General features: G+C 40.9%; 2 protein-coding genes across 12 annotated transcripts; one reads left to right on the forward strand and one right to left on the reverse strand.

Moving 5' to 3' along the window:
- Positions 1-18,403, reverse strand: mylk5 (myosin, light chain kinase 5). Of its 4 annotated transcripts, XM_023809191.2 has the most exons (15): positions 18,283-18,352; positions 17,891-17,996; positions 14,525-14,696; positions 8,605-8,732; positions 8,333-8,486; positions 7,807-8,118; positions 7,406-7,502; positions 6,272-6,475; positions 4,635-4,852; positions 4,206-4,329; positions 3,284-3,436; positions 2,248-2,377; positions 2,052-2,139; positions 1,513-1,653; positions 1-668 (listed from the first exon to the last, which is right to left on the reverse strand). In XM_023809191.2, exons 2-15 carry the CDS (start codon positions 17,909-17,911, stop codon positions 463-465), a joined length of 2,148 nt encoding a protein of 715 aa, XP_023664959.2. In that variant the 5' UTR covers positions 17,912-17,996; positions 18,283-18,352; the 3' UTR covers positions 1-462. The 4 variants fall into 4 exon arrangements, with proteins under 4 accessions (XP_023664959.2, XP_023664962.2, XP_023664960.2 ...); XM_023809194.2 differs by lacking the exon at positions 17,891-17,996 and having other exon boundaries at positions 18,283-18,403; XM_023809192.2 differs by lacking the exons at positions 17,891-17,996; positions 18,283-18,352 and adding an exon at positions 15,028-15,116.
- pus3 (pseudouridylate synthase 3) lies at positions 17,080-24,357 on the forward strand. 8 transcript variants are annotated; one of them, XM_023809204.2, is made up of 7 exons: positions 17,080-17,167; positions 21,169-21,552; positions 22,067-22,338; positions 22,523-22,706; positions 22,815-22,924; positions 23,113-23,285; positions 23,625-24,357. In XM_023809204.2, the coding sequence occupies exons 1-7, from the start codon at positions 17,165-17,167 to the stop codon at positions 23,870-23,872; spliced, it is 1,374 nt and encodes a 457-aa protein (XP_023664972.2). In that variant the 5' UTR covers positions 17,080-17,164; the 3' UTR covers positions 23,873-24,357. The 8 variants fall into 8 exon arrangements, with proteins under 8 accessions (XP_023664972.2, XP_023664967.2, XP_023664970.2 ...); XM_023809199.2 differs by lacking the exon at positions 17,080-17,167 and adding an exon at positions 20,524-20,629 and having other exon boundaries at positions 21,066-21,552; XM_023809202.2 differs by lacking the exon at positions 17,080-17,167 and adding an exon at positions 20,539-20,629 and having other exon boundaries at positions 21,141-21,552.
- The last annotated feature ends 721 nt before the right edge of the window (positions 24,358-25,078 follow it).

A 25,078-nucleotide genomic window follows, 5' to 3' on the forward strand; every position in this document is an offset into this window, starting at 1 on the left:
TGGCTTTTCATATAGTAATTTTATTATGTGAACAATTATACTTGTTAAATTGAATAAAATGTATTACTAGTTACAGAAATTACCAGAATACCACTGTTCTAAAATACACATAAAATGAATACAAATAATGGTTAGACAAATTTAAAATACTAAAGTCACCCTTAAACAACATTGTGTCAATGGTTAAGGCAATCAAAGAACCAAGTACTCCATGCAATTCTGGTGAGCAAGACCTCAATCTGAACTCTACATTGACCGTGCACTGACATTCCAATCAAAACAATACAATTCACAGCCTAGGTGACTGAAGTGACTCGTAATACAACTAACTTCTAGCTGAGGGAAGACTTTAAAATGTAAAAAGTGTACTGGACACCCATATCTGCTGGCATTCAGTACAAAAGGATGCAGGGAACCCCGTAATACTTAATGCTGTGAATTCTGGGTATTTCCACACCTTGCCTATTTTTCTACTGTGAGTCTGGCTGAGCTTGTGGCTACCCCCAGGCTGTTAGAGGCTCTACAGGTATATGTCCCAGAATCCTCCAGGGTCAGACTGCAAAGGACCAGGGTGCAGCTGCCATCGTCCCTCGACTCCATGTGCATTCTGGGAGATTCCGTTAACGGGGTTCCCTCCAGCAGCCACTGCACCTCTGGTTCAGGGTACCCTGTGTGGGGAACAGAGGCAATGCACATTATCCCACAACTGTGACAGGCTGCTTTTCTAGTAGGTGTAACTAGTCTTAGTCAATAATCTGTGCTACACCTTCCAGTTTGTGTTAATTTAAAGCCTATAATAGAGCAGTTCCAAAGGCCAATCATATGCATCCACTTTTATAAGCAGATACTAGTTTGTCAAGGATTAAAAATTTCTTTCTATATCCTTTAAAACAACAGCTCCCGATTTAAGCAGATGCCAAGTAACATATCTGCTAAAATACTGGGCTGAGGAATCTTAATAGTGCTGTGACCTGCCGTGTACCTCTGCAGAGGCACCATTCTCTCATGAGAAATTCCAGAGTTTGGCGCTTTGAGTGTGATAGAAAATTGCAGCACTAGGGGATCATAGCTGCTAACTGGGACTGCAATGTCATCATACCTGCTAACTGGGACTGCAATGTCATCATACCTGCTAACTGGGACTGCAATGTCATCATACCTGCTAACTGCTAACTGGGACTGCAGTGACACATGGATTAAATTACTATCTCACATAAGGCACTGTGGCCATTAGCAACCTGGGTGTCTTTCTTCAGGCTTCCATGCTACATCACAGGACACGTCACACCCTGAAGCTGCTGCCTCAATTATCCGTATCTCAGAGGACAACTGGAGATCATCTAGCCAAGGTAGCAGCCTGTCCAGCATTTAACCCTTACTACAAGCACTCCTCCGCCAAAGCACCTGCCCTCAACAATACTTTGCATGCCTCATGTGCTCAGGTATCATTTTGTCAAAGCGTAGTAAAGGTACAATACCACATTTGGCCAGCAGAGGGAAGGAGTACCATACCATTAATGCGACATGAAAGGCGAACATCGGTGCCGGATGCAGAGGTCAGGTCTACCAGCGTCTGTGAGAACTGCGGCATCTGCTGCAGCTGCTCCTCCAGCGCCTGCAGAGCCAGATGCGTTTCCTGCTCTCGGGTTAAATCTAAGGGAAGCCAGGGGATCAGCATACATTTGACCAGACTTTCAGATGCCTAAAAAATGTTTTTGTTTAAAAAAAAAAAAAAGATTTTCCAATTGATGTGAAAGCAGGACTAAAATTCAGCAACTCAAGGGAATTAAATATGATTAAAAAAATTTAAATTCCGATTAATCTCTTATAAACTGTGAATGTACAATCTCCGCATCTTACACACCAGAAACTTTATGAATGAATGCAGTCCTGGCCAGGATACAGTCAAATGTACGAAACATGGCCGTCAAGTGATAGACCAGGGCTCCTCAACCATTTTTCCCCAAGGAAATTCACACGGTCCAGATTCAATTATAGCTTGAGCAGAGTCTGACAGCTAGTGTACACTGTGACAGACGGACAAGCCTCACCTCTCGCAGGGCTGGTGGGGGAGTCAGAGCCATCCGACTTGGAAAGCAAGGCCATTCTCGTCAGTGCCAGTAGGGCTTTCCCCGCTTTCTAAAAGGGGAAATTCAGGGATGGATCATTAAATCAGAATAACCAACCTGTGTTTAGACAGCATTCGAAACCCATCACTATTAAAATGTGAGGTTAATGGCAATGAACCTTCCACTTCTGCTTGGCCAAGAACCTCTTCATTTTCTCTTTGGAGAGAGTTTTCACAGTACTGGGCACTGCGGAGTTGAAGTCTTTCATCCATGGGTGGTCCAGCGCCTGCTCACATGACATCCGCTGCCTGAGTGACATGCAGATGCAACAAGCCCCAAAGATGTGATCATCAGATATGAATTACCATATTAAATAGAATTAAGATGCAGTTTATGGTTATCTGTGCGTGGAGACTGACGCTACATCAAATGCTAGTTTGAAGGCATTGGATGGGCTTTAGTGGATGAACAAATGTTCATACTGAGCTGACCAGCATAAACACAGCTGTTTGCCCAGCACATGGGTTCCCGGTGGGTTGCAGTTTGGTGCTCCAGCCCCCTTTAAATTAGCAACATCACCTTTGAGATTGCTTCAGTTTTCCGAAGCAGACAATCTAGTGTTTACATCTAATAAAAGGTGATGCAAAGGACTGTGCAAAAGAACAGAGAATGTTTAAAGCTATATATCTGGGTAGTACGTGTATATTTGGTCTGAAGAACAAACAGGAAAACAACGTAACATTACAACATATGCAAAATAATTTGTTCTATTCTACATATCTTGTTGGATGTCTAGATGAACCACTTCAGTTCCCAAACATCTCCTCAGGGGCACCATAACCATTTCAGGCATATTAAATTTTACCACTCTCTCACATAACTCATTAAATTAATTAGTTAAATAACTCAACGAAGTATTGATTAGCCAGACATGGTATGCTAGTAGCTGAGTCCAAAAATACATGGCTGTATTGGATGGTTGCCGCAAGTAGTGGGATGACTTTAGGAGAGTTTTTGAAATCGCTAAGCTGACACTTTGACAATCAAAATCATAATTATACACCAACATGAAGATCATTCTGTCTGTATAATTTTGTTTGACTGCCTAGGATTGTACATTAGCCTGCCAGGGACAGGTGTTTCCTCGCCCAGATTTAGGCTCTCAGAGTTGCACTGTGTTAGGGGCAATGCTAGTTAGATGAGCCATGACTGACCTTTTGTCTTTCTTGAGCAGTTTGCTGATGAAGTCCTTAGCCTGATCGGTAATCTCCTCAAAGCTCTCTTCATCAAACTCCCACTTCGCTCCAGTAACCAGTGCCAGTGTTTCAGCGTCGTTTTCGCCCTGAAAGGGCGACTCGCCACTCAGACTGCCAAGGGAGATGAGGAGATGGAAGATACCACAAGAACTCACTACCAGCATTCATCAGGCCTATAAAATGGCTAATTCTGCTTTGTAGTTCAGGCAAACATGATTCACATAGAGCATCTTCTTTGAAGGCCATGCTTCTGTCTACCATTTTGAACCTTAATGCAGCTAAGTTTGTAAAAATTAACAAAAAAAAATACATCCCATTTGATTTTATTAAAACAAAAAGTGCTCAATTTAACTCAATGACCTGTAGGTGGCAGAAACAAAAGGAAAATAATTGATGCTTTATTGATCCCTGTGATCTCTTTACGCCTCCCCCAGCTTGCTCTTTGTAGGCAAGAGTAAGCTGGCTGTGAAGGGCAGCCACCTATAGCAGCACCCAGGGAGCTGGGGGTTAAGGGCCTTGCTCAAGGACCCGCAGACATGCTGAAGCTGGGTTTGACTGGCGACCTTCTGATTACAGACACGGAGGCTTAGCCCAGAGCCAAATGCTGCCCAAAATCATAAACAGCCTAGCATAAGAATGGAATGCAAAAGACTCTCAGACCTCAACCTGCTCCAGTTTCCTTCCCAATCTACTGTGACTTTACTGGAAATCAGCAATGCATGGAAATCAAAGTTCATCAGCACTACAGTCCCATAAACTGACAAGACAATGGCGGATTGGCAACAAAATGTGTGCAAATGATTTACTTTTGTCTGTTCACTACATCTTCCCATTTAGACAATAACTATATATGAAAAGATGAACCTGCACAGGCCCTTACAGAATGTAGCAGATGACCCCGATGCTCCACATATCAGAGGCCAGGCCCACTGGGTCATAATTGATCACCTCTGGGGCCACAAACTCAGGTGTTCCATGCATCACCTTCAGGGGAGTCCTGGGGTCTGTGAAATGAAGGGTTAAGTGGACAATCCAAGCCACTCACCAGTGGTATTAGTTAAATGATATGTACATATGCCCAAAGCTTCTTTATGTAATAATACCCATCTACTTTAACTAGGAAAAATCTCTCTAGCATAAGAGCAGAATTCAATAACATTAAAGAAATCAAGACTAAAAACACACATGCACACAAGATAGAGCTGTATTGCATTATAAATAGTGCATTATAAATTGATGTCTTTGGCTTTTCCATCAGGCAGAATAGTGTGGCTGTCACACAGTAGTAGTACGGACTTCCTGTACTTACCCAGCTTGCTGGCCAGTCCAAAGTCAATGATCTTAATGCTGGTGCCGGTGCTGTCGACGCACACAATGTTCTCAGGCTTGAGGTCCAGGTGCACAATGTTCTGCTGGTGCATGTGCTGTACGCCCTCCAGGATCTGCTGCATGTATTGCATGCAGGTGGACTCCGTGTGCTCAAAGTTATCATCCACAATGCGCTGGAACAGCTCGCCACCAGCAATGCTGTAGACATGAGGTAAGAACTCAGGGCTCAGACTACATGAGCTTATTCCGACCTAAGAATGGCCTCCCATTTTAAAAGACCAATTTTAATCACATAATACACGCCATTCAGGTGTTAATCATGCAAGACTAGTCATAAGAACATAAGAACTATACAAACGAGAGGAGACCATTCGGCCCATCGAGCTCGCTTGGGGAGAACTTAACTAATAGCTCAGAGTTGTTAAAATCTTATCTAGCTCTGATTTAAAGGAACCCAAGGATTCAGCTTGCACTACGTTATCAGTAAGACTATTCCATACTCTGACTACACGCTGTGTAAAGAAGTGCTTCCTTAAATCCAGTTTGAAATGTTCTCCCGCTAATTTCCACCTATGTCCACGAGTTCTTGTATTTGAACTAATGCTGAAGTAACTATTCGGTTGAACAGTCACTAAATATTAAGCAGTACACGTATGCTTTTCACTCTACAGTCAGGACCATAAATATTTGGACAGAGACAAAGTTTTTCCAATTTTTAAACAAGTCAGATGCAGCTGAAGTGCAGACTTTCAGCTTTAATTCAGTGGGTAGAACAAAAAAAAAAAAAATGTATAAAAATGTTAAGTAACTAAAGTAATTTTTCTACACAATCCCCTCCTTTTAGGGGCTCATAAGTAATTGGACAAATTAATATAAAGTTAAAGTACCGTCACAACACAGTAGCTAAGGCAGTGAAGGGGCAGGAGAGAATTCACCAGTCACATGTAGGGGATGATCAGGAGCCCAGGTACGACAAGGGCCAGGCCACAGTGAGAAAGTTTCAGCCAGGACATTGCGGTATCACCCCTACTCTTTCAAAAGATGCCCAGGGATCTTTTATGACCTCAGAGTGTCAGGACCTCGGCTTAACATCTCATCTGAATGACAGCACCATTTTTACAGTGCCAAATCTCTGTCACTGCACTGGGATCCACAAAGATCACAGGATGGGCTAACCTGTTGAGCACACCAACACCTCTTCCAGCAGCAACCCAGCTTTCCTAGTTGGTCTCCCATCCAAGTACTGGGCAGACCCAAACCTGCTTAGCTTCAGATGGGTTACCTAGCCTAAGTGCAGGTGGTATGGTGCCAAGTCTATCATGGCTGCACTGCAGAGACAGGAGTTCACCTAACTGTACCTCGAGTATTATGCGAGATGACTGGAGTGGCCAGAGTCACCTACACACAGACAAGGAGAAGATAAAGCACATACATACAGAGCCAGTATCAGAGTGCTGTCACAGTCCCCATCTCAGGAGGCCTCTGAAGCACAGAGCCCCCCACTCTACATACCAAAATGAGCACCGATATCAGGATATGAAATCGATACTTTTCATTCTATTAGAAAGTTGAAAGTGTTTTTTGGTAACAGGACACTAGCAGGACGCCTTCACTCACAACTCCATCACCATGACCATCTCAGAGCGCCTCTCATAGGCCCCCAGGCACTGCACCAGCTTGGGGTGATGCATGTGCTTCATGAGCTCGATCTCCTTGCGTGCGGCCTCCCTATCCTTTTCCAAGCGGGCCTTGTAGAACTTCCCAGCACACACCTGGCCCGTCTCCTTCTGGATCAGCCGGAACACTTGGCCAAACTTCCCCCTGCAGCGAGGTGAACAGACAACTTTGCACGACGGAAATATGCAGAGGTTCAAACAAAAAAAAAAAAAAATTTAAAAAACAAAAACATACAGCGGCCATACCACTGAAAAGTTACATTTATTAACTAATTGGTTTTTAAAAGCATTAATGTTAATGTTTTTGGAAATGTACATTTATCTAAAGATAAGCTAATTCACAAATTTTACTCGGTTCATTTATACAGTTAGATATTCAAAGCAGGCCAGTCATTCTGAGAAAGTGGCACAGGCCACTTTGTATTAACAGTCACGCAAAATTATGGCCATTTAAATGCGAGTAGTTTTCCATAGAAAACACAATATACTGAGGTAGAGCCCACTGAACAAAACAGATATTATTCAAGATTCTCAAACTACCTTTTGAATAGAATATTACTTTTCAGTCCATTCTGATGGTCATGGTTAGATGCCTATCAGGAAAATTCCACTGACAAGAAGCAGCCTGTGTAGGTGTAAGGGTAGCATAAAAACACCCTGTATGGTCAAATACCACACTGCTGACAAAATATCCCTGGTTCCCGGTGTAACTGGTCTCAGGGGCAAACCCAGAAATTCTGGGCCCTCTGACAAAATGTCACCCTAGGGTCACCCAATTTTATTACCAATTCAATTGCTGACCCCTCAGAATCTCCCGGAGTATCTATGCCCTGATAGTACCTCTTGTACTATACCAAAAAATGTTGTTTTATTTTGAATAATAGAAATGCATACCATTATGAATTAATTCAGTAGATTACAACCATACGCTCACAGAAAGAGGCAAGGATTAGCACACATCAAGACACATCCAAGGTAGACAATTCAGACCATAGTCTCTACACCAGCAACTTAAAGGCTAGATAAAACGCAGAGTTTGGGAGCATCTAATAAGTGACAGGAATACATGACTCACACTCCCAGCCTCTCCATCACAGTGTAGTGGTCGGACACTTTGTGCTTCTCGTCGATGGTGACATTAACGTGTGACTGAACGTTCTCCTGTGGCTCGCCTTGAACAAACATGAAATGGAGGCATCGTTAGTAGGCAATTACACTGGGCAGCAAGCTTGGCTACGAGGCAGCTTTGGTGCTCTGGGCACATCAAGGAGAAAACCATCAATTAACCTCACAGGAACACTGGTTCTCGGAGAAGTTACTGAAGGAGACTCAGACTATGCAGATGCATGACAGAGATGCATACCAACACGAGATAAGCCACTGGAGCACACCCTAATCCGAGCATTCATCTTGCAATGACGGCATGACAATCCAAGCATCTTTCACAACCACGCATAGATAATAGGAGCATATTACCTGTGGTGTCCATCTTGATAGTGTCAGACTCTTGGCTAGGTTCACTGACTCCTGCTCTGTTGTAGGCCCTCACACGGAAGCGGTATTTCCTGTTGGACTCCAATCCTGTCTGTACCCGGTAAGAAGTACTTCTACAGCAGCCAGTCAGCTCGGTCCAGTCCCCAGGATGCTCTGAGCTTTCCGTCCTTACTTCCACCACATAACCAGTGACTGCGGCACCCCCATCGTAACTTGGGCCTGACCAGGACAATACTAGAGAGCTGGAAGAGAGCTGGGACACAAGTGGAGAAGATGCAGGGGGCTGGGGGCGATCTAGATGAGAATGGGGGGGGGGGGGGCAGTGGGGATTCCAAATTAAAATCTTGGCAAAACACCACCCACACTATAAACCTTGGCATACATCTTAGAATCCAGCAATTGTTTATGTGGAACTAACTACGTGTTTATCCTGCTCATGCAAAAACGGCTCATAGTACGTAACCCAAAGCAGATTGTCAGGATGGTCATACCTGCAGGACACACTCACCTACAACGCTGAGGGAGACTCTGTGTTGGATGGAGTTTCTCTGGTTACGCACCACAATTGTATAGCTTCCAGCATCAACTAGGTCAGCCTCAGAAATCACTAGTTCACTTCCTTGATTACTGCTCTCTAACTTGGTTCGAGGTCCGCTTACAACCTTTAGGTTAAGACATGCACATATACTGACGTCATTCCTTATATCCTGGCAGAAAGATCTGGAGATTTGGTGCACTCTGCAGGTACATCATGTAAACCACAAGGTGAAACAACAGCACCTGATGTTTGTTGTGCATCCAGCAGCAGGCCACGGGGAAGCTGCTTTTGAAGGTACACTGCAGTCGTACCGGTTCTCCGATCCTGACCTCCACAGACTGGGGTGTTTTCTCAAAGCTCAGCACAGGTTCTGAAGGAGATCAAGACAGGGAAAGATCACAGCAAAGCAAGAGCACACCTGATTACTGTATGTGCTACAAATCATGGAATTAAACCTGAATACAGTGAGAAATTCCCAGCTCTCACTGTATGTGGTACACATCAGGGAATTAAACCTGAATACAGTGAGAAATTCCCAGCTCTCACTGTATGTGGTACACATCAGGGAATTAAACCTGAATACAGTGAGAAATTCCCAGCTCTTACATTTCATCATAGTATCATGAAGGGTTCATCATTGCTGTTCAGAATGGGACATAATACAGTACTGTTTAAGATTACATCAAGATTACATTATGATTACATCAGGATTACGTCAATATTCTTCTTGCTGCAATTGATATAGTTTCAACCATAATAGTTAGCAAAACTGAACTTCTCTCTCTGTCAAACAATACCATCACAAGGCATATTTTATTGCAAGACATCCAGGGCGGTGGTATTTCGAACTGGTTTAGCTTAGGGGAAACAAGATGCAAGACAACATGTCCACAACTCACGTTGAATCCACAGCTGGAACTGGGGATATATTAAATATTAAAAGATGAATATAATGAATTGCACCTGCAGAATATATACTTTTTGTGCTGAAGCTTAATCTGCAATACCGGAACCCTATGTTTACAGAATAGCTGTGTAAGGATCACATTCAGTGCAGCTTAATGGAAACCTCTTCAATACTGTATCTTCACATCGGGAAGCTCTCGTCAGGACATTCAGCAGAAACAAAGGGCCATGTATCACAGCCAAGTTAACCTTGCAGATTCCCAGGAAACCTCAGATGAGGAACAGTAGGTGTGTGAAATGCAACATGCTTTCCTTCAATGTTACAAGTCAGCGCTAATTGTAGACTCTCTTATTTAACTGAATTTGCAGCTATTGCTCCTCTGGCAATCATTATGCAAATACAGAAGTTCTGTTTTACTTGTTTGACCTAAGGCTGTATTCTACTTGTTTACAGTATAATCATTTACTTAGGTAAAACTCTACCATAGCAGCCGAAGCTACATTAATGAACGTAGTCTCTGCACAATAAAATTATCATTAAAACTTAAAACTGGTTTATCCTTCATATGGAAACTGCCACATTGTTTAACATCAGTTTTACCACTCCTGCAAAGCAGCATCATATTTGGGATTTTATGAACACATTGTGTGACATTGCACAGAATGACACACAAAGTTCATATAAATGCTAACGTACAGTAACTACCCAAAAGCAGCCAAGAGTTACATGAAGTGATTGAGTTAACCCAGGGGTCTCTAACTCTTGTGCTGGAGACCCCCAGCCCCACACAGCTTAGTTCTTTGCCTGATCCACCACACCTGATTCAACTCAAGAAATGAGTGAGAATTAGCAGAGAAGAAGTGTGTTAAATGAGAGGAAACCCCAAACTGTCCTTTCCATGCAGGGGAAGCATTTCCAAAGATGGAAAGAAAGAGCTTCTGCCAACCTTCACCAGTCCTGGGCAAACATTTGTAAAATTTGCATGCTTTTCATCACATATCACAGCACAGAATGATATAAATGTGCTAGAACTGTAGCCAATGGCGGGTCAGTGGAATCAGCTGCTAATTTCACAGGAGAAGCTAAGGATGCATGTGGATGCATAGGTAAAGACACTACTGTTACTGTCACATTTATCCTATCAACCACGCTAATGACCACCAGTCTTCTCAATGCAAGCCAAAGCTATACCTATTACTTGTTTTCTATGAAGGATTCAAAGACCCCTGGGCAGTAGATTCTGACCAGCTGGAGTTTTTTGCTGGGGGAGGAATCTCTGGGGAGGATGGGTGGCTCTAGCCCTGCTGTGGATCTCAGAAACTCTTCAAAAAGACAGCAGGGGAGGACATTTCATACCCCAAGTAAACTGGAAGATCCCCATGATAAGCCTGACACTACAAAAGAAGGTAAGGTTTGATTTATTAGAGAAGCATGCAGAAGTTTGTGACAAAATGTAAACCAGATGTCGAACAAACCCCGACTGCTACAAGCTCCAATAACACATGAGAATATGACAAGGTATACCCCCCCCCCACCTTGGTTTCACAAGTACTATGGCTAGTAGAGAAGACCACAGTGCTTTGTGTTAGCCACTGGCAGTCTGAAGCCAAAGAAATTGAGATGCCATTTAGATACTTTACATTGAGCACAAAGACAAACCAAATGACTTCTTCAGAAAACTGCAGAATTGCCGTACTCAGCAAAATCAATTAATTAAAACAGCATTAATCTTCAGATGCTGTTTGCCTCCTACAAGGTAGCATACTGAGATGCCCAGTGTGAAAAGCCCCCCAATACACCTGAGGAATTAATTCTTCCTGCAGCTATTGATATGATTTCAACCAAGTATACCTGAACTTTTCCCAGTGTTAAACAATACCATCACAAGGCAGGTCAAGAGACTTAATGAAAGAGCTTTTTGACAAGGTGAGAGATGGACATCTTGCTCTTCAGATGGACGGAGCAACCGACAGAAGCAAAGACTGTTTACTGATTACGTCAGGTATGTTAGTCGATGATTTAGCAGGACACAAGCTGGAAACTAAAAAGGAACTAAGAGTGAGGATCTCAAAACAGAAGCCCTGCCTTTCAGAGAATTTGCAGCACACACCAGGCTCACTACCAGCATTGAAACTATTGCAGAACTAGATGTACAGTTCCTACAAATAAAAGTCAAGATTTATTATTTTTTACCAAATTTTTTCTCCTTCCCTACACTGAAGTTTCTGCATTTGCTAACTTTTGGACAAAAAAATTTGGACAAATTTAATGATGTTTCATGTAAAGTTTAATACATATTGGCTAAAACTAGATTAATTAAAATGTGGGCATAATTTCAGAAAATCCATGTAGTATTATTTGGTAACACTTTACATTAACTGCACTTTCATAATGCATTTATATTGCGTTCATAGAACATTCAGTGCAACTGCATAATGCAAATGGGTCATCTAAACCCTTTCAGATGAAGCACTCTTATTACAGGCATAATCCTCAGCCTATCAGAGCCACAAAATATGAGCTGAACATTTTAATGTCTGAAGGTGGAGTCGCCCAGCATCTAGTAGGTGCTTATAGAGTGGTTTGGATTAGGTTGGATGATATTGAATAATTAAATAATGAAAACTATAGTTTTTGAGTCCCTACACTGCATTGTAAACATCATTCCCATGGGAACATGTGAACATATTAATAATAAAACGAAACTGAAAGTTGGCCACCATGTGATTTCCGTCCTGTTCCTGTTTTTTCACATCACAAACTACATTTTCAAGTGAAACACGACAACATAAAATCACTTTTACGGCACCTTTCAAATGTTAGCTGTACATGTTTAAGATTATACTGTAGTACTGGTACTTTTAATAAATAAGAGCCCAAAATAAAGGTGAACACCAAACAAAAGCACAAGACAAAGGTTTTCAAACAACTGCTGACATTTTTCATGAATTTTTGAAAATTCTAATGCATATTTGAACTTAAAATTGAACAACAGGACTTAACTATATAAATATAAAAAGTACAAAACACTTAAATATAAATATAAATTTAATAAATAAATTATTGTCGGTGGGTTAGGTTTTAACATCAAATAACTTACCATCTTAAAATATCAAGATTAATAAATACAAAACACTTAAATGTACATAATGTCCTGGTGTTGGAATCCTTTTGAGTGAAATACAGCCACACATTAGACTGTTTAACCATGTTTAACGTAGCTACTAGCTAACAGTAGGCATTTGCTAACAACAGAGCAAGTGTAATACCCGCTAGCGATGGCACGTGAGGTGCAGTGATGCTTCTGTTGCCTGAGCACCAGAGGGCAAATATTTCAATCGACAGGTCAGGCATTTAAGTGGCACTGAAATGAGGCACTGTAATCTACGCTACCATATGGTCTGGTACAATCCGATCACATACGAACTGCTGCCATCTTCGGCACCAGGCTTCAGCACTCAGCCCTACTTACGCTACCTTTTCAGATCATTGACTCATTGCATGTCTTTCACTCCACATCTTAAAATATCACCAGTGTGTATAAAAAGTTATGCAAGAGCTTCCTGACTAGCATGTACCGTAACTGGTTATATCGTGTGGAGTTAAGGGTGAACCAGGAAAAACAAGGCACAAGGCAGGACACTCTCACACATGCTACCCGAAACTTAGAAACTTTCTTCTTAAAAAAAAGTGATTTCTAAATCACTCTTTCTAAATCACTCACTTAGGGATGTAGGAGGAACCTGGATATCATGGCAGATTCTGGAGGTCCAGCATTTTACAGGGGCCTCTCTGATACAAAAAATTCTTTATTCTGAGGTCTACTGGAGGGACCCCTACTCAGCAATTTCTACCAGGGTTGGGGCCATTCTGGAATGCATTGATCAATTCCAGTCCAAATCAGGAAATGGAACTGGAGTTGGAACTTGAATTTGAATTTCAGGGAAATTTAACTCCAATTCTGTTCCCCGTAGTTTTTTTTCCAATCCCAACTCCAGTTCCATTTCCTGATTTGGACTGGATCAATGCATTCCGGAATGGCCCCAACCCTGATTTCTACCACGGTGGGTGAATAACCCCCGCCCCCCCCCAGCTCAGCATTTCATTTGTGTGTTTTGTTCTAAAGCCAAAGTACATTTGCTACCCAGATAAACAGCTTTAAACATTTCTTTGGACTGCCTAAGACTTTTGCACAGTGATGTAAATTAAAGGTTAAAAGAACATTATGAAAAGTGATGGACTGGAAGTATAAAGTTTAAAATGCTGAAATGAGGCATGTTTCTATTATATTTCATTTTACAATTTAAGAAATCCCACACAGGAGGGACTGGTTGTTGAGAGGTTTGATTTTGTGAATTTCGCAATATGTTGGACTAGTTCCTATGGATATATCCATAGAACTGGGACTCTATAATCCATACCGGATGTTCTGTGTCTGCCTGGGGGTTAGGACAAAATTAAAAACAGGAAGAAATACTACAGGAAACTGTTTTAACACAAACCAGGCTTCAGGGAAGGAAGTTTATAGCACTATAAGAAAACATTAAAATGTAAATGGTGAAAAGAACACAGAGAAAAGAGTAAAACTGTTAATCAGAAAGCCAATACTTCCATTAAATAAGAGATATGAGAGAAGCTGCGGACATGTCTGCATAATGTCATTACTGCTGTCATAAGGCTGTCACTGCAGTCATAATGGTGACATCATCCAGGGTCAGGAAGATCACGAATATGGAAGATACTCAGAGGAGGGGAGAAAGGACCTGAGCAGAGGGGGGGCATTAATGCAGAGACTTACCCCCCCCCCCCCGACCCCGCCCCCCCAGTGCTCAGGTTCATACCAACACTAAACCCAGCTGCCCCCCCCCCCCTGCATGCTTCTCAAAAAGGGTGTTTTTCCTCAGAGAACTTGAAAATAGTTTCTGCTGCAGACTTCTGTGCTTGTATGATCCACAACCAAAATTCACAAAGGACAACTAATATTTTAATGAATGTCAAGTTGTCAATGCATAATCGGGCAAATTAGTTAGAATGTTGGTTAATATACAGACACATATCTGCAACTGAACCTCTGAAAAACTCTGGAGAAAAAAGTTCAAATACACACTAAAATTAACCAGAACAAAAAAGACTTAATATTTTTTTAAGTTTTACTATGTACTACCCAGCTAGAGGAAATAAAAAGATATTTCCATAGTTCCACATTGTGCTCTCAGTACTGTAGTAGTGTCAAAATGAACAAACTATTTAATTACCTGGTTCATGCATCCTTTCCATCCTGCCTTCAGGGACAGACGTCCTGGAAAGTAACCCGTTCCTCAACACCTCCCCTGGGCTGTCATCTTTGTTCCTGCCCGAAAACTTCAACTCAATCTTGAAAGTGGACACATACGTCTTCTTCAGACTGCAGCCGCTGCTCATATTCGCCTGTAGGAATGAGGCGAATCCTCTTGACACAGCAAAATATGGAGCACTTCCAGCCCTGCTATCATACACAACTGCTTCCTACTGCCCCCTTCCCCCGACTGTGCAGTTCTGCTCCGTCTACAGCTCTGTCAATTGCCCATTCGCTTCCCACTCTGCACAGCCCCTGTTCACCCTTAACAGCCTTTTCACACTATCTGCTCCACAGGCTGCTGCTGGCCTTTTTACAGGACGCTGCACGTTTATCAGTTATTTATCAGAAGAAAAGAAAGGCAAGTAAATAAGCAGTGTGGTAAAATCTCAGGGTCTTACCGACAAGCCGGCCTCTCCATACCTGCATTCTCTAGATGCATGGTAGGGCACTTCTGCTGTACAAGGCTGTAGCCATGCAACACTTTCAGCAAGTAGGTGGGGGGAGGGGGGGGTGAGAAAAATAAGCCCAAAGCTTTGTTCAAGTGACAGTTTCATTTCCTTTCCTATTAGCATCACGGGAAAGTTTACAATGCAGTGGTCACACTGATAACCCCCACGCAATAAAAGCTTGAACAGAAACATTTTATAATTAGCAATTAGCTGCCTTCCTTTACTAAGCCATAGCTACCTAGCCATGCACCATGAAACAAGATAATTATACTCCAACATCAGAGGAACTCTCATTAACACGACATTTAAGATTAATTGGTATTGAACCACTTCAAACCGCTACTTTAGAACCACACAATCTAAATTCATGACAGGTGGGTGAGTGGAGACTGTAAAATTTGTTTATGGGGGTCTCATCTCACCAGTTTAGAAACACAGCTGTAGAATTTTGCCCTAATTTTCATAAAAGTCACAGCAGATTTACAAGAAAAGTCTTAACAAGCCTGACAGGAAAGAGTAGTATAACCACATTCTGCAACACCAACTGTGAGATCTTCCCGTATTTCTTTCATTGTATGCAGGAATTTGGCTTGAGCATGGAAAGACGTCATGTCAGGACTTGTTTGCATACCAGAAAATCTGCTTTTGTGATTTTGGCCCCAAAAACCCAGCAATCATCACAAGCCTCATAGACTTGATGGACAGAAAAGAAAAATACCAGGCCACATCTCAGAGCTGCAATGGGAAAAACTGCAGATATATCCATTTGTAGATCCAGCTAAAATCATAATTAGTTAGTACTAGACTACATTTATAGCTGTTAATCCAACATTTAAGATTAATACATTAGAAAAGCTTAATAAGATTATGATAGATCTGTCCAAAATTGCAAATACACACCTTAATTGCTTCACATTTTTAGATGTTTTGCCTTAACAAAAAGCATTTTTTTTTGTTTGATAACATTTGGGTTTGTTTGCATTTCAGAAGGCCTTGAATGATTTGTTGAACTTAATACATTTGGCTGAACTTAATTTTTGAAGATTCCTTCAGACAAAGCTCAATCAATTAACCACATCTAATTAAAAATACAGAGGAAATAAAATTCCAGCAAACGCTGCAGCTTATGCGGCCTGAACTAAGTAACTTGTTCTAGATTCAGAGCTCACACTAGCAATTTAGTCAAAGGTCAAGATTCCATGTTAAAAACAGCATAACTGAACATTACAGCACTATTCTCTGCGCCCATATCAGGGTTACATGACAAGGACATATGACAAGGGTTTCAAAAGACAAAGTGAACACAGATAACCTTGTCATCTGTGGAAACTTAAGGAACCATTCTAAAGGGAATATATCAGGCAATTAGGAATTTCACCTACAGCAATGAAGGACCATCTAGACTTCCCAGTTAATGCCATGGATTTCCTTGAAGAAAAAACTGTGAAAACTTACATTAAAATTTATGGAACTTTGCAAAATCCTATAGCTCTGCTACAAATAGCTTTTTTGATTATGAATTTTTTAAATTTGGCCCTCCACTTTTTTGCGATTCTTTGTACAGTATGTGTATTCTCAGGCTCAGCAATTGCAATTACAACACAATTTCCAACAGAAGACTCTGAATCTAGTAATTTCGCACCCAGGTTGCAGATCTGGCACCTGGAAGGTCTCGCCACCAGAAATATCCTAAGGGACAGCAGGGAATTTAGACATTTATATGGGGTCTAATCAGATCTCATATCAGCAGACCCTGACGTGCCTGTCATTTTCATTAGGCTATAACCAGTGCTCTCATTAGAATAAGCAAATTCTAACAATTACCAATTTTAGCCGTTTAACTGACATTCAAACAACTAGATATTTTACTGGATCAGTTCGGGATATATGCATTTTGCTCACAGTCACTTCAAAAGTTAAAGCTTACATGCTAAGTTAAGTGGTTTTGAGTCACTTTGGATACCGGAAAGGCCATAACGCAAGAGCTTATCAGAAGAAACAGCTGTTTAAAAATACAAAACAGGAAGACATTCTAAACAGGGGCTGAAATTTAAAAAGAGGGTTAGAGCAAAGCAGGAAATGCTACTGTACGTTCCTCACGCAAAGTCATGGTATGTACTCCACTACACCGCTAGTGCAGTGTTATTTCTAACAGGAAGAAGCAATCATTGTCCACCACTGACCATATATTATGCTGATAATTACTCTGAAAACACTGAAACAGCCCGCACAGCTTTGGGCAGGGACAACGCAATTGAGCGCTTTGAGACAAGGTAATGTTGTGAAAATGCGCTGTACAAAGTAAAATTGATTGATTGACAGCCAGAAATAATGCAACGCGGTTACTTCAAATCAAGTTCCTCGCCTGAAGGATCAAATTTTAAGATAAAGCGATTATTTTTGGTTCATGGGTATAAAATTAACCATCATACATTGAGTATTGAAAAGAATGCAAGCGTTTAATTGAAGGTACGTATAATATTAAATGCTGAGAAAATAAGACTTATTACGCATATATATGAAGTAGCACAATTCACAAATGATCAGAGAATTAGAAATAACACCGGCATATTGGTATCCTATGTGAAGACGTATCCTCATTACTCGTCCAACTGGTGGCAGATTTAACGTTTCTGCTAAATTATGAATTATTCGCTGAATTAACCCACGTACAATCCACTTTTAAATTAAGCACTGGATCAAAGTATTTGAAAAGATAACGTTTATACTTGTATTAAAACATCAGTTCACAAGTTATTTCCGGTTTATAAAAACATTTTAATGCCGCGTTCACCTATATCGCTTAATCCCAGAAACACAGTGTATAAACTCACCTGTACGAAAAGAGGCTCCATCTTGTTTTTGCGTTGGGACCCAAACCCAAGTTAATTGCATTCGACCAACACTTTTGTTTTATAATTGGGGCAATTAGATATGATTCTGCAAATGAATGTACTTCAGAATTTATTCAAGTAGTATAATGTGTCAGATTATACTTGGGTAGCTCTCAAACCCTAAAACGTGGTTTACCTTTGTTTGAATTTTTATTATTCGAGATTCACTTTTTAAATTATATTTAACCGAATGGTTATTTGGAAGCAGCTATGTGTGCGTCTTCTTATTAAGGCATAAGTATTTTTCTGTACACTGCAAACTACATAATTAAGAAGCCAACTGGAACGAAATCGATATTTACTTGTTTTTCATTAAAGGGAAAATCTCTTACTGCTGTTCCTGGTCGGTTTCCAGGTAAAAGGTGATTCATCTGCTTGGAATAGACTCAGGAGAAAGTCAGCTGTCCCTGCGCCCTGAGACAGTACCCACGTAGCTGGGGCGCCGTCAAGGGATGGGATTCGGGGGGGTAGGACGATTCCAAGTGCCCCAGAGTGACAGGGGCCCTAAGACATTCCAAACATAATTGAATTGGTCTGGGTTGGGGGTCCAATATAATATGCTTTCATGGGGTCCAAAATGTATGCTCCTTATGCAATGGAAAAGTGCTTTACATGAATGCTGAATCACCCATTAGGCCACCCCAGTGCATAGTCTTAGTTATGGGATATGTTAGTAGTAGTAACAAAACAGTAACATTGTTATTATTTTAACCTTTGTTTACATCACATTTGCCAAAAATATACTTTCTATACATGTTTCACATTGTAAATTAATTTTTTAAATGCAAGTAAACTTATTTTGTGCCATAGTGAAACCTGACTGCTTTATACACAATGAAGTTTGTTTACAAATGTTCAATTTTGAGGAAGCTAAACATTTTCTGTAAATTGGCCATCAAAGCTAGTTAACCACCAATATATGTCAATGTTCACACAATGTTTAGGATTGTAGTTTTAATAGGTCACATTATCTGTTGTTAACAATGTTACAAAATGTATTCTTTATTTTTGCCATGGTGAAACTCAAATCAGTCCTTCATTTTCTTCAGACAATATTGTATTTAACCTGTTCAAACAACATTCCAGTGTTGTGAGATTGATGTTTAATTTGTGATTTGATGTTTGGTGATCTTGATGAATTTGTGGTTATGCAATATGCAGGCCTGACCTTCTTTGCCTATGGCGAACATGTCTGGGCCAAAAATACTTAATAATTACTGGATGGGCTTTGTGTATTCTTGTTCCTTGTTAAACATGCTTGAGGAACAAGCATTATCAGATTTCTTCCTCCAGGCCTGTATTCCAGCTTTGAACACTATAAACACAACCTCTTTTTTTATGAGCAAGTGGCAGAAGAGCTGGATAGTGTAAACTATTGGAGATGTTTATTTTTTGTCATACTGGCGGTGGATGGGTTTTCAAAGCTGCTGGTTGAAGTCCCTTGGTCAGCTAGGCGATCACACTCTTGGGCCCTTGAACAAGGCCCTTAAACCCCAGTTCCAGGGATAGTCTGAGCCTGGTGTCTCACTTTGGATGAAAACATCAATAAAATGTAGAAGATAAGACTGCAGAATCATATCTCGTCACAGTGAATTTATCTTCCACCATAGTAAAGTTTCGGTGATGAGGTACAAAGGACAAATGATAAGGTTGCGGTGCTGGGTCATCTCAAAGCTTCAAGTCTCCTATGGCATTTTTCAAAGAAGTAAGAAATATTTGTCAGTATACAAAGTGCCCTTCCAGTCTCGTTTCAGAGAAATAATCCCGAAAATTCGGAAGCACTTATGCTGCATTGATTAACTATTTGTATTCCTGCCATTCATAGATAGCAACCCATGAATATTCCAGTTACATATCTATTTGTATCCGCTATTCTACCTGCTTCCTTACAGTACACAGAATACCCAAGCAAACCTTTAAATAAAACATGTCTACAAAACCCATAAATATACCAAAACTGAGAAAAATTATACATATACTGTAATGACTTGAAATACACTTCATAGGCATTGTACACCTTTGTTGCATAAGATGCATTTTTATCAGATTTTAAAAATTACTTAAATTACTTGATGTTCTAAAGTATGTAATCGTTTAATTTTTTTCTTGGAAAAATTATTTGGACAGAATCAGTACCCAGATATATTACATTTGAGAAAAGTGGCATCTGTAAGATTACATTCACATCCTTCTACACTAACCACTTTTTAGGCGATTACACTTCTTGTCCTTGAGCCTTGCGCTTACTGGGATAGTCTGGAAATGGAGCATACATGGAAGAATGGATTTACATTTGTCTCTGCCATATCACCTAAGCTTCTACTATTATACTATAAATAGATATATTGCTGAGATAGAGGCAGCACTTGACTCATTTGCAAAATATACCCTTTCCATCTTTGACAGGTGCCATTGTAAAAAGATAATTGATGTTCAGTTTTAATGTTTTAATGCTATGACTGATTGGCGTATGTGTAGGGCCTTTACATAGCTAATACTGTGGAAGACACTGACACCTTGAGGCCAAACATCAAGAATCCAACACTGAGATATGGTTAGAGGTTTACGTACTGCAACTACAAAACTACAAATCCCATAAATACTTGGAATGACGGAAGCAATTAACTTCCGGGAATAACGCGAGTTCACGTGAAAGCAAATCGTACGTTAAATTATAAGGTGAGTAAATATTGTTTTATATAGAGTTTATTTTATTTGTTAATGGCATATACGGCTAGGGAGCAAGAACGTAGAAGGGTAAGTGGAAGCAAAGAGTTTCAAAGCCTCCTTGTAAGTTTTTTTCATTATTGTAATTTCAGTTTTGGTGGCCAAACATTGTTAGGTACGTTTCTTGTAGTATGTTTAAAATCTACAGATATTTCATTACACTAGATAGGAGGAAAATGCTTAGAGAAGGATTTCCTCAGTCATCTGTTTCTGTTCTGAAAGGCTTTGCCTACTTCGTTTTAGCGACGGTGTTCAGGCGTCGGTCATTTGATTTATCATAACTTTTTCTTTATTTATTTATTTTACTTTTTTATTGTTTACTATTGACTTTATTCAGTCTAGTGGGTTTATAAATACTCCTTGTCTGTCCCGCTGTTATTGCATGTAGGTTTCCTGACACCGCATGACTGGATTTGCACGTGCTGTGCTATTAATGTGCGCATAATTAACAATCCCTTTATAGTCCAAACATGACGGATGCTTTACTGCAGCAAATAAGGGACCTGGAAGAAGAAGTCAAAAGCTTAAAGACACAGCTAAGACAGGAGACTTATCCCAAGGCTGAGACTGAGGCAGCAGCAGAATCGGGACATGGAGGAAAGAATATCTGCGGCCAGGAAGGCAAGAGAAAGGGGAAGAAAGCTAGCCAGGCTCGGGAATTTGATTTCTCTGTGCATCCCCGTCGCCATGTGGCCCTGCGGTTGGCCTACCTTGGCTGGGACTACCAAGGCTTTGCTGTGCAGGAGAACACAGACAACACTGTGGAGGCTAGGCTGTTTGAGGCTCTGCTCAAGACCCGGTTGATTCAAGACCGACAGAACTCCAACTATCACCGCTGTGGTCGCACGGATAAGGGAGTCAGTGCTTTCACACAGGTCTGTCTCTCGATTTCTGCTTCATATCTTGTGTCTTTGAACTTTGCATATGAAACACCAAACTTGTCCTAAAAGTGCACTCCTCCTGCATCATTCCTGTGGTCAGGTAATTACGATTTCTCTGGCCACAAGGGTCCTACTCATATCAATTGGCAATGCATATTTTCACCTTTTCATATTAGTTAGTGATTTTAACCGCATAGTATACTGTCCAGGGTAACTTTTGTGGCACATTCACAAATACTGAAACTTGGAGTGGTATCATTTGAGTTCAGTTAGGAAGACCTGTAATGTATGTGAAGATAAAAATCCTATATGGAAAAATTCCACCTTTCCTACTTTTGTATGTGTACCATCTTTGGCAGCCAGGTTAAAAGGCTAATCTATATTCATGTGTCCTGTAGGAAGACCTACTCTGGTGCTGAAACTTCATTTTGATTTAATTTCCATTCCCTTTCTCATTAGACATGTCTTTGTTCATGATCCCCTCAAGAGCCCTTTATTTTTTTTTCAGGTTATTACAATCGACTTGCGCTCCACGCAGATTTGTGGGGGCATGGGGGTGATCCTTCCTGCCCAGCCCAGCAGCAAACAGAAGCCCAGTACCGCAGAGCTGCCCTATGTAAAGATGCTAAACAGAGTTCTGCCCCCAGACATCAGAGTGCTGGACTGGGCGGCGGCGGAGACGGGCTTCAGTGCACGCTTCGACTGTCAGTTCAGAACCTACCGGTACTACTTTCCGCGTGGTGATCTGGACGTGGAGCTCATGGCCAAAGCGGCGAAACGGTAAAGCTGTGTCCTTTACACACACCCACACTGTGTTGAATAAGATTAATAAACTGTGAAGCAGATCAGAGATTGTCACAGTGAATAGGGTCGTTTTATCTGGCTTTTAAACTTTTGATAGCAGGGAAATGATACTGGTCATTGAAAGACCTGTAATTATATTGTGTCCTGCATTTCACTACAGGTATGAAGGTACCCATGACTTTCGCAACCTTTGCAAAATGGATGTAGGTAACGGGGTCCTCCAGTTCCAAAGGACCATCTTGTCAGCCTCAATCCAGCCAGCTCAGCCCTCTGAAGCAGTTCCCAGTGACCCGTATGACATCCTCTTTTTTGAGGTCAAAGGGCTAGCCTTCCTGTATCACCAGGTTGGTAGGTGTTGCTTGGAAACACATTGTCAACCAGGCACATGACACAATCCGCTCCTTCAAATATGAAAAAATGTGATGACTCTGGTATACTGTGTGGTTTCGCAGGTACGGTGTATGATGGCTGTCCTGCTTCTGATTGGACAAAAGCTAGAGACACCTGAAGTGATCGACCAACTATTGGATGTTGACAAACATCCCAGGAAACCCCAGTACAGGTGGGTTCAACATGGCATATCCGGAACAGGTATACAGCTGTTCTGTATTGTTAAGCTGATTGTGTTTTGGGATGTCTTTGGAATCTCCATTTGAAGATGAAGTCTAAGTGCTGCATGTCTTAATGATAAGAGGGATGTGCCCATTCATCTGTGTGCTTCTTTAAGGGAGGTTAATTTTACTTTGCCAGCATGGCTGTGGACTTCCCGCTGGTGTTGTATGACTGCCAGTTTGAGGGGCTGAACTGGCAAAGAGATCCTGATGAAATGAGCCACGTTCTCAACACGCTGCAGCAGCATTGGACCCAGATGGCTGTAAAGACCCACGTCATACGGGGCATGATCCAGGGCCTCCAGAGTGCAGGTATGTGAGCAGGTTGTTCATGGAGGATCTTAAACATGTCTGCTGATTCCTGAATTTGCCCATACTGTCTGCACTTTGTGTACACTTCACATACCTTGCTGCTGTATGCAGAAGAATTTCCTCCTGGGATCAGTAAAATTTCTTGTCTTGATGTTGCTGCCAGATGGTTGAGGGAGTCCCCTGAATCCAGAAGCTAGTTTGAAATGTTACTGTATAGAGTGGAACACTATCAGGGACATAGCCATGCAATAACATTATGGGTTTGAACCTCCTTCAATTTGTTGGACCTTTCATTTAATATCTGGCTATGGGTCTGAGCACTATCTTCTGTTATTTCAGTTCTTACAGCAAATTCATCTCCGACCTGGCTTCTCATGGAAGGATCCAAGCAGCGCAGTTATCGCCCCCTTCTGGAGAGACCATGCTGTGAAAGCTTGGAGTCCAGGATAGAGCACTTTGTCAAAAGAGGGAGGCTTGAACGTGACATGGATGAGGATGGGGAAGAGTTTGTGCACAGGGGTAAAAAGACAAAACTCCAGGACACTTCCTCTGGTCAGTCCAACGCAGCCAATATGTCTGACCTTTGACTGCCTAGGATGATGCAAACCACAAATTGACCTTTAGTCCTGTTTCGAGGACACATTTGTAATTTTTAGTTTTAATGCAGAAAATGTATATGTTTACCTGCTTTGACTGTGTGAACAAATCTTTGTGCTGGAACACTACGTGTGAGAAGTGTTTTTAAAGAACAAAACCTATTCAAATGTGTAAAATCTTGCAGGAAAAGTACAATAACTTGGATTGGTTGTCTTTAAATGGAAAAAGTTACTTGTCACATTGCATAACACAAAATTGTATAACTGCTGTGTTGTACAGTAAAGGTCATGCTTCTATTTTCACAATTATAAGTTAACATTTACAATACCCAGTGTTTACATTTAATCATTAAGCTAACATAAATTATTGAACCTATTTGATTGCTTCCTGGTCCATGAACTCTACTTGTGTTTGATTTTCAGTTCAACAGAGCTGTTAAGTTTGATTGAATTAAACCAGCAACTTAGCTGCCTAATCGTTTTCCCAATCGCTATTACCAACACTTTGGTTTAACGCAACTGTAAAATGAATCTTTGAGCTCTTATGGAAAAGAAAAGCTTTAAAAAATCTTTTTCACTATATAGCTGAACTTTGTGAATGACTATTTTATTATCATCATCATCATCATTACAAATATTGTTACTGAAAGGAAATGGTGTGATTAGCCTCTACGTTTAAGTGAAATTACAGAGAACTGCAGATGGTTAAGAGGTTTTAACATAGGACTTTGCACAGGAGAACACCAGAAAAACCTAGAACTTTACCCTGGAATTCATGGGTCTTGCTAAGGCATTCATTAACACTATCAGTTTAATAATAATAATAATAATAATAATAATAATAATGACTGATGCAAACCATGGCAAGCAGAAATGGCAGCATCTGCCTTTTTTTAAATAAATGTCAAAGATAACGAATTTTATAAAATTACAACCGTTTCTAGCAACCGAATTGCGCGGCAGCTGGAATTATTTATAGTGTTAGCCGTCATTTAAACCAAGACAAATGAGCCACAGTGGAAATTCCATTTAAAGTCAGTTGAAGACTTTTGATATCAATTGAGATGAAATACCCTGCATCACCAACCAGTTTGCAGATGAACTTACTTAAAGCCAGTCGAAACATCCAATGGAATCCGTACTTTGAAACTGACATGTCAAACTGTATTTGGCAAATAGTTGTCACAGTACCAGTGT

Source organism: Paramormyrops kingsleyae, chromosome 5, assembly GCF_048594095.1.
Source record: "Paramormyrops kingsleyae isolate MSU_618 chromosome 5, PKINGS_0.4, whole genome shotgun sequence".
NCBI classification, from domain to species: domain Eukaryota; kingdom Metazoa; phylum Chordata; class Actinopteri; order Osteoglossiformes; family Mormyridae; genus Paramormyrops; species Paramormyrops kingsleyae.